We start from the raw sequence: 17239 nt of genomic DNA, 5'->3' as shown, positions 1-17239 counted from the left end.
CAGCCAGCATCTGACTGAGGGGTTACACAACAAGGGGGGACCCCATTGGGGACTGAAGAGTGTGTCCGGAACACTAAAGAGTTAGGCCTGTGTCACTCTATTAAAGAAAACGTAGCAAGAGGGCAACAGATAATTCAACTCACACCTTTGTGTTAAGTTGATTAACCTGCTGATTGGTTAAATCTGTGAATATCCACATAGGAGGGAAGGAGAAATCCCAACAGCTTTAAAATAAGAAGCGTACAGTGGTACCTCGGTTTTTGAACCACCCCAGAAGACCATTTGGCTTCCAAAACGTTTGGAAACCGAGGCACAGAGGGAGAATTTCGATTTCAATTGAGAAAACTGAAAAACACACAGTGGAAGCCGTTTGACTTTTGAGGCGTGTTCAAAAATGGAAGCATTTACCTCCGGGTTTTCAGTGTTCGAAAACCAAAACGTTCAGCTTCCGAGATGCTCAAAAACTGAGGTGCCACTGTATCTCCTTTGTTTCCGGATGGGGAGAGTGGGTGCAGCCTGGGAAGAGTATTATGGGCCTGTCTGAGAGGTCTGGAGGGCCACATTAGGCTCCCAGGCCTGAGACTCACCACCCCTGGTTTAAACAAGCAAATAAGACCACAACCGCTTACTGAATGACCACAACCTCTCTCTCACGACCAGGAGATCATCAACTTCAACTGCCGGAAACTTGTGGCCTCCATGCCTCTGTTTGCCAACGCAGACCCCAATTTTGTAACATCCATGCTGACCAAGCTGCGTTTTGAGGTGTTCCAGCCGGGCGACTACATCATCCGGGAGGGGACAATCGGAAAGAAGATGTATTTTATCCAGCACGGAGTGGTGAGTGTGCTCACCAAAGGCAACAAGGAGACCAAGCTGGCTGATGGTTCCTACTTTGGAGGTAAGCAAGGCCTGCCCTGTATGGATTTTATAGCTTCGTAAATGTAGTGTTTAGGGATGCGGGTGGCGCTGTGGGTTAAACCACAGAGCCTAGGACTTGCCGATCAGAAGGTCAGCGGTTCGAATCCCCGCGACAGGGTGAGCTCCCGTTGCTCAGTCCCTGCTCCTGCCAACCTAGCAGTTCGAAAGCACGTCAAAGTGCAAGTAGATAAATAGGTACCACTCTGGTGGGAAGGTAAATGGCGTTTCCATGTACTGCTCTGGTTCGCCAGAAGCAGCTTAGTCATGCTGGCCACATGACCTGGAAGCTGTATGCCGGCTTCCTCGGCCAATAAAGCGAGATGAGCGCCACAACCCCAGAGTCGGTCATGACTGGACCTAATGGTCAGGGGTCCCTTTACCTTTAAATGTAGTGTCACAGGGTTGCGTCCAATGGACCCTAAGTTAAAGTCGCTTAGCAGAAACGTTTTGCACCAGCAGAACACTGTTGTGCAAAAAGAATGCACAAGCAGTTTACTTTGTTGCCCAACAGATTGTAGAATCTGTTGCATAACAAATTTTCACTAGCACAACTGTTGCATTGGTGTCCTCTGTTGTGCAACATTAAAACTCACCAGTCTTCCAGCACAAGAATTCTTGCATTAGTGAACAGAGAATGTTGGATAAAAACTCCAAAGTCATTTATATCCAAATTCATTTTGAATATATTGAACAACAGGCCCTCACCTTTATAATACCAATGCATTTTTTTAAATGTACTGCATAATGCTGTGAGCTTATCCATAAATCCCATTTCTGCCCCTAATCATTTGTTTCACTAGATTTGAATTATTATCTCCATACCAAAAACACCCAGAATCAAAAGGCAAATAACATTACAATATAACAGCCAAGCCAGTGGGTTTATCTCTAACTTTTTACATATACACACTGCTTTTGTGGGAGAAGCATCTGCGTGGGACACATAGCACCCCCTAGTGGTGCTAGCAGGGATTACATTAAGAGCCCAAACCGACAAACCTAACAGGAGGTGTCATAAGCAATTCATCCTGTCTGTGATGGGCTGTCATGATTTCTTCCCTAGGCTCCCCAGGAACTCCATTGGGTAATTTCATGCATCTTCCCAAAAATACCATTCCTGCTATTACTTGACAGGAAGCTGTGGCAGTTAATCCAGCGAAAACCATCAGCCTATAAACGTAGCTGTGGCTCAAAGAACTTCTCATATTTAGAGATCTCTAGAAGGGTAGCCTTGGAAACTCAGTGCTGGTTGTGACCCAACACGGTACAGATTTTATTTCTGTGCAGCTCAGTCCTGATGCTAGAAACAGTGGCGTAGCGTGGGGGGTGCAGGGGGGCGGCCGCACCGGGCGCAACATCTGGGGGGGGCGCACTTGCACTCGCAGCTCTCTGCCCCTCCCGAGGTACTATTTCTGGGTTAGCGGAGTCTGTAACCTGAAGCGTATGTAACCCGAGGTACCACTGTACTTCCAAGTCAGCGTGCAAGGGATTGCAGGACCGGCGGACTTGGCGGTGGGGGTGGTTGCTGGAGCCTCGTCTGTCCTTTCAGCCCCGCACCCACCGCGCACCCCTTCCTATGCCACTGGTAGCTAGGGGAGGCGGGGGGCACTGGGCGTCACACCTCGGCGCCTGCAGCGTGCCTGAGCCATGCGTCTGCGGGCGAACTGCCCGCAAGCTCCGCTCTGGCCTCTGCCCACCGCCCCAGCCTCCCTACAGCTGAGGGGGAGGCTGCAGCAAGGCTCCACGCAGCGCGCCCTGCCATGGCTCTCCCGCATGGCACTCACCCCTGGCTGCAGGACGCGCGCGCCGCCCCAGGCCCCCGAGCGGCTAGCTGCGCTGCTGGTTAGAAAGGTCAGATTCTTAACTGGCATCAGCCTTAGGCTGATTTTCCTAAATTTCCTGGTTAAGACATTGATGGGAAACCTGTAGTCTTCAAAATATTGCTGGACCCCATCTTCCATAATCCCTCACCATTGCTTATGCTGGCTGGAGCTAATGGAACTTGTAGACCAGTAACATTTGGAGGGCTCTCCACCCGCCCTCCCTGGATGTAACACTGGAACTAAGAATTAGACCAGGAGAAAGCAGCTCTCTCTCTCTCTCTCTCTCTCTCTCTCTCTCTCTCTCTTTTAAAAAATCATTTTTATTTGATTTTTCCAATAAAAAGTTATAAAAATCCAAATACATATCCATATGCAGAGATTTCTCCAAATCTCAGGACTCCATCCCCCTTCCCTGGAGTCCTATCTTAAATATTTAAAACTGCATCTTCTTCCAAACTCATATCTGTCCACATTGTCCATGGTAATTGTTACACTACAAGTGAAATCAAATTCCTTATCTGGAAAGATGGAAAGAGATCGAAAGCAGCTTTCTCCAGCTTAATGCCCTCCAGGTGTTGGTAATCAATAGAGATACTAAGCCTGGCCAATGGTCAGGCATGACGGTAGGTGAACATCACCTGAAGGACATCAGGTTAAGGAAGGCTGGGCTATGGGATCATGCTCATCCTTCCGTGTCAGGCACAAATTCCTCTCCCTCCTTCACACCAATGGACACACAAACTCACATATACAGACCTCTCTCTGTCTCGCTTGCTATTGCATATGACTATCAGCATCCTGGATTGAGCTTGCTATGCCATATTGGTAAATCCAATTCTGAAGATGAGTTTAATTGTGAAGCCAGTTTCACTTTCACCTGGGTTTGAAAGGGCCACGTGTCATATTGAAATTGAGTAGAGAAGAAAGGAAGAATTCATGGGTCAAAAGGGAGGAGTAGATGAGCTTTTGCGGAATTCTTTTTGGCCAAAACCCAAGCCATAAAAGCTAGTTTTAGTTGAGCACACACTTGGTAAATAGAAAGTCTCAAGCTCAGTCTTGTCCATCTGCAGTTGAAAAGGATCAGGGAAGAATCATTTGCCCAAGACCCTGCTGGTTTGAGTAATCCAAGAGTTGCCAAATTTTATAGGTATCCATTTCTACACACACATTCCTCCAGTATATGAATTTTTGCACACGTTGCTGGGTTGGAGCGAAAAATTGAGAAATTTGGTGAACTTCGAAGGATAATTCAGTTTCTTTTACCTGTTGCTTCGCAAAATGCAAATTAGGTTCTTCCTCATTAAAATGCAGGAGGAGATTGAATTCCTCCTCCATCTCTACCTGGCGTCAGGTTTGGAGGGGAAGTCACAAGTGCCTTTGGCTCAAATGCCACCAGGACAGGCAATCGTAACCCGCTCTGATCATGAGGTCGTAAGTCAGATCAAACGCCGTCAGCCCTCGGCCCCAGAGGGACTTGGCTTTGGCAAGATGTGTCATGACCTTCTGTTCCCACTTGTGTAGCAGAGGTGATTAGCATGCGCTGAATGAACTAGCCATGCCTGGAACGATGCTTGATAGCAGAACCCAAGTGGCTAATTAGATGAATGAATTACTATGTAGGAGAAAGGTGAGAACAGTGAGGAAATTACCAGATAGAGAGTTCATCCTATAAGCAAAAGAACCAAAAAAAAAAAAAAAGGAGTGTGATTATATACTTCACTGAATCGAGGGGGGTGGGGGAGAGATTATACAGCACCGGTGTGTATAGGAAAATACAGAGAAGGCAGCCCTAAATGCACTAGCGAATGTTCTAGCCAGACATTAAGAACAAGTATAAAAATCCTGTATCTATCATCACCATGTGCAGCTCAAAACAGGTGTGATAAGATGTCACGGACTGGCTGCACTCTGAGGAGTGGTGGCTGGTTACTGGGGAGGGGGCACCGGGAGAAGCCGGGTTGGAGACTGACTTTGAAGAAGCGATCCCAGTACATTTCCGAGCACAATTCAAAGTGTTGGTGCTGCCCTTTAAAACCCTAAAGTATACCCGAATGAGCCCAGTATACCTGAAGGAGCGTCTCCACCACCATCCTTCTGCCCGGACACTGAGGTCCAGCGCTGAGGGCCTTCTGGTGGTTCACTCACTGCGAGAAGTGAGGTTACAGGGAACCAGGCAGAGGGTCTTCTCGGTGGTGGGGCCCGCCCTGTGGAATCCCCTCCCATCAGATGTCAAGGAAATAAAAAACTGACTTTTAGAAGACATCTGAAGGCAACCCTCTTTAAGGAAGTTTTTAATGTTTGATTTTGATCCTATTTTTAATATTCTGTTGGGAGCTGCCCAGAGTGGCTGGGGAGGCCTGTCCAGATGGGCAGGGTATAAAAAATGAAATTATTATTATTATTATTATTATTATTATTATTATTATTATTAATTATCCCTGATCCAGAGGAGCCTGTAGCAGTCGGGAAACTAGAGTCAGGGGCAGGAGAAGTTGCAGGATGGGAGACTGAAAAACTGGTGCAGATGGAGGGAGAGAGGTCAAGTTTGTGCAGAGTCAAGGGCTTCTACACCCCCTTCTCCTGCCCCCACCTCTCTTGCTCCACTGTCTCCCAGGACCAGGAGAGGATTGAAGAGGGAGAAGCAGAGGCAGTTACACGCAGGCACCGTCTCTGCCCGCTTGCTCACAGCTTGGGTGGGGGGAAATACATAAACCGGGGGCGGGCCTCTCCGTTTGCATTCCTGTCTCATCAGGTGTACACCTAGGAGTAATGAGAGACATAGGACGGGTGGACATGCCTTTCCCTAACTTGTATGTGTACTTTTGACGATAAAGAGGTAATTCTTCGCCCAGGACATTCCTGGCCTAACAACATCATGACATAAACTCACAGTAACCTGCTCTGGTCAAGGTTCCAGGGGCAAGCTGTGACCCTCTAGGGCAGGGGTCAGCAGCCTTTTTCAGCTGTGGTACGGTCCACCATCCCTCAGACCATGTGGTGGGCCAGACTATATTTGGGGGTGTGTGAAAATGGGCCGGACTATATTTTTTTAAAAAATATGAATGAATCCCTATGCCCCACAAATCACCCAGAGATGCATTCTAAATAAAAGGACACATTCTACTCATGTAAAAACACGCTGATTCCTGGACTGTCCGTGGGCTGGATTGAGAAGGCCATTGGGCTGCATCCAGCCCCCAGGCCTTAGGTTGCCTACCCCTGCTCTCTCGGGGCTTTCCCCAGGCCATACCCCTCTCTAGCCACACCCCTCTCTCCAGGCCACACCCCTTACTGATACTGACTTGCACTCTCCCTTTGCCTAGCTGGAATGTGTCTTTGAACTCTGATGACCCCTATTGCTTGCTTGCCTAGGTGGAGGGGTGCATGAATATGTGTGGAATCTATCATACTGCCCCCCTTTTTTGCTTCTTGCCCTGCTCATCAGTGATATACACCCTCCAGAATATTGTCCAGAAGGGAATATGGCTCTGGGTCTGAGAAAGACTCAGTGGGTTTTGGAGAATAGGGACCCTCTGGCTGCAATTCTGAATTATAGACTGGCTGGACACAGAGGCATGGTGGGAGGCACCAGCTGGGAAACACCCAAGGGAAGAAGGCTCAGCGCCAGGGGATTGGTGGTGGAATGACTATGAGTGGTCAGAGGCAGAAGACTGGGAAGAGGAGGTGTCGGAAGCTGAAGGGCTGACAGGCCTTAGTGAGCAGGGAGAGTCTGTGGCAGAGGGAAGTTCAGAATCAGAGGCAGAAGCTGAAGCAGCAGAGGAGGGAGACCAAGAGGCAGAGATGAGTCAGGCTGGTGAAGAGTCATGGGGGTCTCCCCCTCCTGCTGCAACAATCTCCCCTCCTCCCTTTTCTCCCAGAACCAGAAGAGGTGTGACGGTTGAGTAGCAGAGACAGGTTTGTCAGGAGTCTCGGATTGTTTGAGAAGGGCCTGGTGAGGAGGAGATTTAGTCAGCTGTGGGAAGGTGGGGATTTTCAGTCTCCACAACTGCCTCCTAGGGCCAAGACCTACCAAGAAGAGTTGCCATACTCATTAGGCCAGGCACCCCTAAGCAGGTCTTCCTTGCTTCTTCTAATAAAGCGTTAACTTCACTTCCTTCTTGTGATTTATTGCTGGCTGGCACCCTGACATAAATGCACTTACGAAGGAATAAATGCCATTGTCTTTATCATGTCGTTTTAGAAATTTGCCTGCTGACTCGTGGCCGGAGAACGGCGAGTGTGAGAGCCGACACTTACTGCCGCCTCTACTCCCTCTCGGTGGACAACTTTAATGAGGTGCTTGAGGAGTATCCCATGATGAGGAGGGCTTTTGAAACAGTGGCCCTGGACAGACTGGACAGAATTGGTAAGTGGCTCACATGGTTATTGAGTTACCTGCAAACTCATAGGTAGAAGGAAGCACTGGAAGCAAAATTCAGCATCCAGAGGTTCTCAGCTTCTATGCTTTAAAAAGCAAGTTTCTAGTCCTTGTCGTTATTCAACTTTCTTTCACCAACAAATCCAGGAGAGAAGATAATCTGAATACACAAAACAAAGCCAAACTCATTTCCCCCTCAACCATGCAAGAGAGATAAACAAAAGACTTAAGCTTCCAGCCCTGCAGAGACAAAACCATTAAACATGTAGCTGTTGTCGGGTGAAATCTTCAAAGCCTAACATTTCTTGGTGTCAGGTGGAATGGCAGGAAGTAGAACTCCAGTGCCTTGGGTTGCTTTTTATTCTTCCCAGTGACTTCAATAGAAAGAGACAAAAACTATACTAATCAACCAAATTTGCAGGTTGCAGTTTTTCTTGAAAAGCAGGATTTGCTTTACCTTAGCGCAGAATTTTGATTATTTTTGAATGCAGGTTACATGGGCTCCTGGTTCTAAGTATGGCAGATGTGGGTGTGCTGTCCTTCATTTTCTCACCCATCCATCTATGTCCTAACTCATACGTAACATTCAGAACTGCTTTCTTGGGGAAGGGCCACAGCTTAGTGGTAGAGCATCCTTTTTGCATGGCAGAAGGTCCCAGGTTCAATCCCTGGCATCTTCAGGTTGACTTTGCATCCATCTGTCTCAGGAGGTGATGGAGGAGTGTGCCTTTGGGACTGATGTTGAACTGTTGGAAGCTCACAGCGCCTGCTGTGGCTGTAGAGACTGATATGGGAAAGCCATGTTTTGCTGCAGCTGAAGCAGATGAAGGTGTCTGGTTGTGCTGCTGCAGACGAAAGAGCCTCCATTTGAAACCCTGAGGAGCTGCTGCCAGTCAGTGTAGGCAATACTGAATGAGATGGGTCAATGCTCCAACTTCGTATAAGACAGTTCCCTGTGTTCTTAATGTGTGTGCAACAACAGCACACTATTTTACCTAGTACTTCTTCATGCAGCGCAGGAGGCAGTGGTGGCTGCCACTGATCAACAGCCCTTCCTACGCATTCTCTGCATGGTTAGAAGTTCCAGAGGAAGTGCTAGGTAGATTTGGCTTAGGTAGGTCTCATACTGTCTCTGTGGAACGTTTGTGTGTGGCATTGGGGACAAGGCGCATGGATGTGTGGGCTGCACACTTTCACAGGAGCAGGTGAGTTTTGAGTATGTTCTGCATCGGTAGCCGTGCCTTAAGGTTCATAAATAGCAACACTCTAGAGGTCCCGGCCACTAGTGATGTGTGGAAGTGAGAGCTGGACCATAAAGAAGGCTGATCGCCAAAGAATGGATGCTTTTGAATTCTGGTGCTGGAGGAGACTCTTGAGAGTCCCATGGACTGCAAGAAGATCAAACCTATCCATTCTGAAGGAAATCAGCCCTGAGTGCTCACTGGAAGGACAGATCCTGAAGCTGAGGCTCCAATACTTTGGCCTCCTCATGAGAAGAGAAGACTCCCTGGAAAAGACCCTGATGTTGGGAAAGATGGAGGGCACAAGGAGAAGGGGAAGACAGAGGACGAGATGGTTGGACAGTGTTCTCAAAGCTACAAACATGAGTTTGACTAAACTGCGGGAGGCAGTGGAAGACAGAAGTGCCTGGTGTGCTCTGGTCCATGGGGTCACGAAGAGTCGGACACAACTAAACGACTAAACAACAACAACAACAACAGAGGTCCCGGGCCCTAAGGAAGTTAGATTAGCCTCAACCAGAGCCAGGGCCTTTTCAACTCTGGCTCCGGCCTGGTGGAACGCTCTGTCTCATGAGACCAGGGCCCTGCAGGATCTGATTTCTTTCCACATGGCCTGTTAGACAGAGTTGTTCCGCCTGGCCTTTGGCTTAGAATCAATTTGATTCCCTCCCCCTCTTTCTTTTTTCCTTTCTCCTCCTGTGAAGAGGCTGCATCTTAATGTTTTAATGTTGTATTTTAATCTTGTTTTTTAAGTTGTATTTTAATCAACTTGTTTTTATTATTGGTTGTTAGCCGCCCTACTCATTGGCTGGGTATAAATAAAATTTATTATTATTATTATTATTTGCTGAAGCAACACAGGTGAATTCAGAAGAGCACAATAGAAATTGTGCAGCCAGCACTATTCCAACCCATCGCTGTATCCAAACTGGGGGAGGGGAGTTGTGTGTGTTTTAAATTCAGCTTCCACAAATCTCTCCACTTGAGAACCACAGGGCTGCTGCTGTTCCATGATGTGGGCATCCAAGAACAATGCAAGAATACAAAAGGACTTGAGGTGGGGGGGGAGGCCTGTAGCTGTCTGGATTTCTAAAGCACAGCCAAAAGGCGCATGACCAGGACACAATCAGAGGGACACACAAAGGCTGCTGTTAACCACTGGAAAATGCTAATAATTGCAAGCTTAAAATGCGATTAAGTGATACAGTTGTGGATAACTTCATTCCCCACCCCAAATGCATTATGTGCTGGAGCCCTGTCGGGGGTGGGGCGGGGAAGAGAGAGAGAGGGGAGAGAGAGAGAGAGAGAGAGAGAGAGAGAGAGAGAGAGAGAGAGAGAGAGAGAGAGAGATCTTGAGGCTGGTTGCACCTGACTTGACTATTCCTCATAAATCTCGCCCTCTCCCTTTTCAATGTGCCCAAATTCATTGTGCAACTTTGAACAGCTTTCTAAAACAAAGCACACAATTTTTCGGGAACATTGCTGAGGAAGAAAATGAAAACTCTTTCTTTCTCCTGCATTTGTTTTGCAGCAGATAAGAGACTAGAAAATGCTTCCCCGAGTTTGTCCTTAATGTAATGGAAGGAGAAGAACATAAAAAAAGAACTTAAGGGCAGCTACAGTGGATCAGACTTAAGCAGTGCTATTTTTCTAGAAAAAGAGGTGCCAGGAACTCACCACGAACACCTTCCTTGTTCTCTTACCATGGCAATGGAGCCCATCTAAGAGGTGCCGGAACTGAGTCCCAGTGAGTTCCTGCTGAAAAGAAACCCTGGACAGAATGGCCACCAGCCTTCCCCAGCCTGGTGCCCCCAGTCAGCATGGCCAGCAATCAGGGATGAAGGGAGTTGTAGTCAAGTATGCCAATGTGGGACGCGGGTGGCACTGTGGGCTAAACCACAGAGCCTAGGGCTTGCCGATCAGAAGGTCGCGGTTCAAATCCCCGCGACGGGGTGAGCTCCCGTTGCTCGGTCCCTGCTCCTGCCAACCTAGCAGTTCGAAAGACGTCAAAGTGCAAGTAGATAAATAGGTACCACTCTGGCGGGAAGGTAAACGGTGTTTCCGTGCGCTACTCTGGTTCGCCAGAAGCGGCTTAGTCATGCTGGCCACATGACCCGGAAACTGTACGCCGGCTCCCTCGGCCAGTAAAGCGAGATGAGCGCCGCAACCCCAGAGTCGGCCGCGACTGGACCTAATGGTCAGGGGTCCCTTTACCTTTACCTTTAAGCCAATGTGGTATATTGGTGAGGGTCTTAAACTAGGATCTGGGAGAATGGGGTTCAGATCTTGACTCAATGACCTCTTTTTCCACTGCTCCCCTCCCCGAAACTGGTCTTGAAAGAAGAATAGGGTGGGGTGTGCTCATGGTTACAATGTAGGTGTGGTCCCAACCCACCCCCACCCTCCAAAAGGTTGGCAATCTCTGGTTTGGGCTTCTAGGAGGCCCCTCATTGCAGTTCTTAATTTTCTTCTGCTTCCTTCACAGGGAAGAAGAATTCCATCCTGCTCCACAAAGTCCAGCATGATCTCAACTCGGGCGTCTTCAACTACCAGGAGAACGAGATCATCCAGCAAATCGTGCAGCACGACCGAGAGATGGCCCACTGTGCGCATAACGTCCAGGCTGCCGCCGCCGCCGCATCGACCCCCACGCCGGTTATCTGGACGCCACTGATCCAGGCCCCTTTGCAAGCCGCAGCGGCCACCACATCCGTAGCAATAGCTCTCACCCACCACCCTCGCCTCCCGACGGCCATTTTTCGCCCGCCCGTCTCTGTTCTGGGTTCCTTGGGGCAGGCCCCGAACCAGACTCCAAGGCAGCTGAGGAGACTTCACTCCTTGGTGTCTTCGGCCGGGCCTTCCATTGTGGGCTCCCCTTCAAGCACCCAATCCCAGCAGCACACCCCAGGGGCAGACACCCTCTCGTCGTCCTCCTTCCAGATCCAGCAGCTGGCTGGCTTCACGGCCTCGGCCGGCTTGGGCCAGTTCCACCGGGCTTCGGCCGGCTCTCCGTCGGCTGCCTCGACTCAGCAGCAGCCCTTGGGGAGCCCGTCCTCAGCAGGCCTGGGACTGTTGCACCAGGGGCCTTCGGATTCCCCAGAAGGGGTGGCTCAGCAGCAGGCTCCCGACAGCAATCTCCTGAGTGGCTTTGGCCCCTTCCAGAAGGCCCCTGCTAGTTCGCCATCCACCGCCTTCCCCCAGCTATCCTCCAATTCCCCCGGCAGCCCCCTTGGCCGCACCCAAGCCACTTGCAGCAACAAGCCCGCCCAGCCAGGCCAGGCCCAGCAGCTCTCAGGAACTGGAGCCCTGGGAGGGACGAAACACTTTCCGTTGCCTCCCTCCTCAAGCCCACCGCCCTCCAGCTTAAGCCAGCTGGCACAGGCCTCCGGAGGCTCCCCGTCGGCCTCGTGCCAAACCCAGCCAAGTGCATTAGGACCTTCCGCTTCTCCTGCTGCGACCGTAGCTCAGTTGCACCACGAAAGGTCACCCTTTGCCTCTATGTCTCCTTTGAAACAGCCCGCCGGTGCCCCTCCTCCGCTGTTCCCACCCTCAGGCCTTAGCCCTCCTAGTCAATGTGCTGCAGCCAGGACTTTGCAGTGTGCCCCTTCTGGGGCAAGGGGCTCCCATGGATCTCTGCTGATGCCTCAGACCTCCAGTCCACCTCTACAGGTCCTTCAGCCCAGGAGTACGCCGCCGCCGCCGCTTCCACCGGGACGGTTAAGCCAGGACCTCAAGTTCATCTCTGCTTCCCATCCAACTCTGCCCCACGAAACGGCTCAGACTTTAAGCCGAGGCTCTTCTCCCCACTCCTCTAGGGAATCTGTTTCTAGTTTCTCATCTTTCTCTGGAGGAGGGGGAGCAGGAGGAGGAGGAGGGACCAGGCCTCTAGGGAAGCCATACAGCTCTGTACCAGGGCGAGTGACTCTACCACGCCAGATGTCCTCAGGTTCACTGCCTCCGCCACCTGCATTTGAGGCCAGTTGCGCCATCCCCCCACCTCTGACTGCTGTTGTGACTGCTGTCGAAGGGAGGAAAGGGTCTATAGGGCTCACTGGGGAACGAGAGCCCATCCGATCAAAACTGCCCTCCAATTTATGAGATGCTCTCCTTCTCTCCCCCTCACCTACATTTTCTGGCCGCCATCCCTCTTGGCCACAGTTTGGAGGAGCCGGTTTTATTTCATTTGTGCTTTTTAGATCCCAATAGACTTTTACATGACTCTCATTTTCTTCCTTTGTTTTCTTCAAGCTAACTATGATTAGAGGTTTAAAAAAAATAATAAGGAGAACAACAGCAGCAAAAAAGATAACCAGGTATTCTTAGAGCTATAGATTTTGAGTCACTTTCTTTTATAGAGTATTTTACTACACGGAGCAAAAGATTGGGGGGTGGGGGAAGGAATGTAATCAATATGTGATGATAATAAGAACAACTCAGAGAGTAGATGTGCAGCTGATGTAAAGGATAAAGATAAGAAAATTGGCTCCCTTTGGAGAAACAGATCTCTCATTGATGTAAATCAGTGCCAGGAATCTAGGGGTCACCTCTTGAGTTGATAAGATCTGGAATCCCGTGTCCACATGCCAAATTTCCAATTAGATCTGAAGAGGTTACACATGGGATCTCAGAAAGATATACAAGTAAGAAGAAACGAGAATTCACTCCCCTTGAGGGGGAATGAAATACGTTGAACCAAACTTTCACAAATTGCCAGAATTGAAATGGTTCATACCTCTAGACCCTCTTTCCACTAAATTTGTGGAGGGGTTTCTTAAACCTATTCCACCCCTGTGCCCTGTTGTTTTTCTGCTGAAAACACACACACTCACTCAGTCTCTCTCTCTCTCTCTCTCTCTCTCTCTCTCTCTCTCTCTCTCACACACACACACACACACACACACACACACACACATATCCCCCTCTCTAGGGATGGAGGGGAAATTTGATTCAGTTTGCATTTAAAGGCAAAGCTATCAAATTCACATTTTCTGAAATAGTATGCTAACCAAAACAGCTATTATTCAAAATTCACATTTACCTGAATTTTGCAATGCAGTTCTCTAACTTAACTGAATAACAATTGTAATTGTATATTAGTCAAAATTGTGCATTAAAATGAATATTTTTGTGACAACAGCATAAAAAATGCATTATGTTAGGGAAGATTGCTTGCAGAAATGTGCATTAGTCAAAACAGCAGGCAAAAATTCATCAAATGGGGGAAATGCTGATGAATTTTCATGAGGACTTAAAAACAAATCACAAATTGCTGCAAAATGGAGAACTGAATTTAAGATTGGGAAAAGAAGAGAAGGTGACAGAACCGAAATTGACAGATTCCCTTCCATCCCTATAACACCTCGCCCTCTGCACTGAACCCTACTGGGGGGAAACTACAAGTGCTTGTATTCTTTCCACTCCATAGCTTTCAATGGACTAGTGAATGGCACAGAGAAGGGACTGCGAAAGGGAATAACCCATCACTCTCCAGATGCTATTGAACTACAGCTCACAGCATCCCTGACCACTGTCCCTGCTGCTGGAGGATGATGGGAATTGGAGTCCAACAGTATCTGGGAGGGTCACAGGTCCCCCTTGTCCGACCTAACCTGTGCTCATCCTTCACTTCAGATTCCAGCCTCAGGACCACAACATTGTGTTTGGGTTTTAAAAACTCACCCCAGAAAACAGCAAGCAAACTTCAAATAGTTCCACCTAGTGGTCAATTCGTCACTAAGACTTTGAAGGGGAGGGGAGGAGCAAGCAAATTCAGAAATCAACACTGGGACATGGCAAAACTTGGGATTCAGAGGTCTGCAAAACATTTGATGTCAGTACTGCTGCGTTTTGTGGAAGGGTATTAGCAAGACTTTGTTCCTAATGCATTTGTTGCTTTCAGAAGCTCTGGGGTTTTTTTCTAAGCTCCTTCTAGGCCAAACATGATACCTTCAGTGTTCTTCCATTGTATCCATCATTGCATGGTTGGCCAGTGGGGCTCTATGGGCCTGTTATGCCCTGCCAAAATTTTAGCAGCAACAGACAACCAAGAGTGCAAAATGATGAGAGCGTTTGCCTGCCCACTGAACAAGGGACCTCCCATTTTACTGTTCATTTCGAATGTGATGCACCAACTTCAGAGGTGCGCCCAACCATCTTGCATCAGACTGGCTGGCACATCCATGGGCATTGCAGTGCTCTTAGCATGGCAACAGGGCTGTGATGAGCTGCCTGCTGTTGTATGGAAGCCAAGGGCTTGCGGGGGGCAGAGGGAGCATTGTTAGAACATGTATTTGACAGTCCCATCACACTCTGTCCATCACACCACCAAGGAATCACAGCTGGCGTCACACACACACGCACACACACACACACAGAGTTTGAGGGTGTCCTCCCATCAATACCTATTTTTATGACGACACGCTCAGCAATTGCACCAGCCCTGCCATATATGTGTTTCTGCCCCTGTTTTGAAAGGGCTGCAGAAACCAGACTTTACTGTGTACAATGATAATGAGCAATAAAACTCCCACAAGGCTGGGAGCATCCTGTGTGCTCCTTTAGGTAGATTTTTGAGCATCCCTGATCAACAGAGGTCTCCATGGCCCAAGACAAGTCCTTAATGGATAAACCAAGCTGGTGGGCAGATATCCCATGCTGCAACCTCATTGCTCCTGTACCAATCCCTTTCATCTTCCCAGCTTCCCCACCTTCCTTCCAACATGTGTCTGTGCATACCTGGAGGGGGAAATGGCCTCTCCATCTCTTGCACCTTGTTTTCCACCGAGTCGCCCTGCTCCTCTTTGTTACCCAGGTTTTCCAAGATTCTTTCTGCTGTTCCACGGATCCAGAGCAAAGAGTTAGGAGGCAGCCAGGCTATCGGCAGCGGTGCCAAAACTCACCAGAACAATAGTATTGTGGAATCTTCCTGCTCCCCTGGGCTTTCCCCAGTTCGCTTGATTTTATACCAAAATTTTGTTTTTGCAAAAAAAGAAAACCACACACAAAAAAACCTCTTGATATGTGCCTGTTATCTCCGAATGTTTGCCCCCCAAATATAGCCAGCTGCTCCTGCTTTTAAGCGCTTTGCTGGGTTGGAACTAAGGTGTAATTCAAGCTTCGGTCTTCCTTACAGATTCAAGGGAACTCGTGGGGGGGAGGGGAGGGGGATATTTTCTACTAAAACAGATAATACAGCTATATAGATGTGTGTGTGTACAGATGTGTGTATGCTGCAAACACATATGCATCCATATGCATACAAACCTGCGCATACATATATATATATATATATTCTAGTTTTAAAATATATGCCAATACTGACCTTCCTTGAAGGGGCCATAGGCAGCTAAAGTTAGTTGTTGCGATTAAGTGCAGGTTGAAAGCAATGCAGCAAATTCAACATGTCTAAACTTAGGCCTGTGGAGTGTAGCAGGTTGGAGCGTCAGGAGTCAGACCAGGGAGACCTGGGTTCCAATCCCCGCCCCCCCCCCCCTTAGCATCAAAGCTCACTGGCTAACTCTAGGCCAGCCAATCTGTTTCCGTCTAACCCAGTGTTTCCCAACCTTGTGCCTCCAGCTGTTTTTGAACTACAACTCCCATCATCCCTGACTAGCAAGACCAGTGGCAAGGGATGATGGGAATTGTAGTCCAAAAACAGCTGGAGGCACAAGGTTGGGAAACACTGGTCTAACCTACCTCACAGGGTTGTTGTGAGGACAAAAGGAGGGAGGCACCCCTGCTTCCCTGAAACATCTGGAGCTAAGCAAGGTGCGTGTAAAAAGGCAACAATACAATTGGCCCCATCGCTTCCATGGTACGCACCTTCCTTTTCAAAATGCTTAAGCAGGAGTAGCCCATGTGGTGCCCTGCAGATGTTGTTGCACTCCAAGTCTCCTCAACCCCAGCTAGCCTGGCCAATGGAGCCGCAGACCAGCAACATCTGCAGACCACCGTGTTGCCTACACGGTGTAGAGGAGTATTGTGCCCCCATCTCATGCCCCCAAAGGAAAAAACGAAGGCACCTGCAACCAAAATGGAGAGATCAGCTTTGAAGATTTCTCTCTCTCCCCCCGCCCCCACTGGTAATCAAGATATTTTGATAGAACTCAACAGCTTGTCTCCCAGGGATGAAGGTGAATAGTTTGCAGGTGGCCAGTACAGTGAAGAATTATGTGCTGTGCAATACCACATCTTTGAGCACATCCTGGAAACTGGGATGGTCACATCTGCATTCAGAGTAACCCCCCCCCCTTGCCCCTGTTCCTCCCTTCTCCAGGCACCTGTTTTCCCAACTGCCTCTCTTGGAATTGAGAAAAAGTCACCCATTGTAGACAACTGCTTTGGCTTGGTTTGACGATAAACGATGTTCAGGTTTCTGAATTCTGCTGCAGCAGGTACCAAATCACTAACCACAGCTGAAGACCCCCATTAGGTTTGACCCAGTAGCTAAAAAGTTCGGGGGGTTGTGTTTTTTGGGGGGTGGGGAAGTGCTGTAGGGTTGGGGTTTGAAATATAAAAACAGACATAATAAAACAAAATCTTAGTAAAATATGCCATCCTCTGTTTCTGTATCTGCTTTCTCGGCCAAGTTTCCAGACTCTGAAGGACAGTATCAAGATGCAGTGGAGGCCAGGTCATTAGGGAAAATGGGGCACAATTTCTTCCATTCGTCATCCTCGTTTTTCACTAGCACTCTCACAGGAGAAAGGGATAGGCCCATCACTGCCCTCACCAACACTCCTACCTTCCTCAATTTCCAAAGTGCCCTTCACACATTGCCCCACGAGTGTCTTGGGGCTCCTCCAAACAACCTGTTTATTGAGAATTCATCCTGCTTTGCTTGCACAAAGCATATCTGGAACATAGATTGTATCTGC

The 17239-nt window shown here is 48.7% G+C and overlaps 1 protein-coding gene across 2 annotated transcripts in view; it reads left to right on the top strand.

Annotated features, from left to right (window-relative positions):
• The window catches only part of HCN4 (hyperpolarization activated cyclic nucleotide gated potassium channel 4), a 127476-nt gene extending 110558 nt beyond the window's left edge, over window positions 1-16918 (top strand). For both annotated transcript variants that reach the window (XM_028706172.2, XM_028706173.2), the window contains 3 exons: window positions 661-901; window positions 6946-7110; window positions 10849-16918. In XM_028706172.2, coding sequence (XP_028562005.2) covers window positions 661-901; window positions 6946-7110; window positions 10849-12461 — 2019 coding nt within the window. In that variant the 3' untranslated portion in view covers window positions 12462-16918. The remainder of the gene's footprint in view (window positions 1-660; window positions 902-6945; window positions 7111-10848) is intronic.
• Window positions 16919-17239: the final 321 nt, after the last annotated feature.

The sequence above is a fragment of the Podarcis muralis genome, chromosome 14 (assembly GCF_964188315.1).
Source record: "Podarcis muralis chromosome 14, rPodMur119.hap1.1, whole genome shotgun sequence".
NCBI lineage: Eukaryota > Metazoa > Chordata > Lepidosauria > Squamata > Lacertidae > Podarcis > Podarcis muralis.
This window is presented reverse-complemented; position numbering and strand designations above follow the sequence as displayed.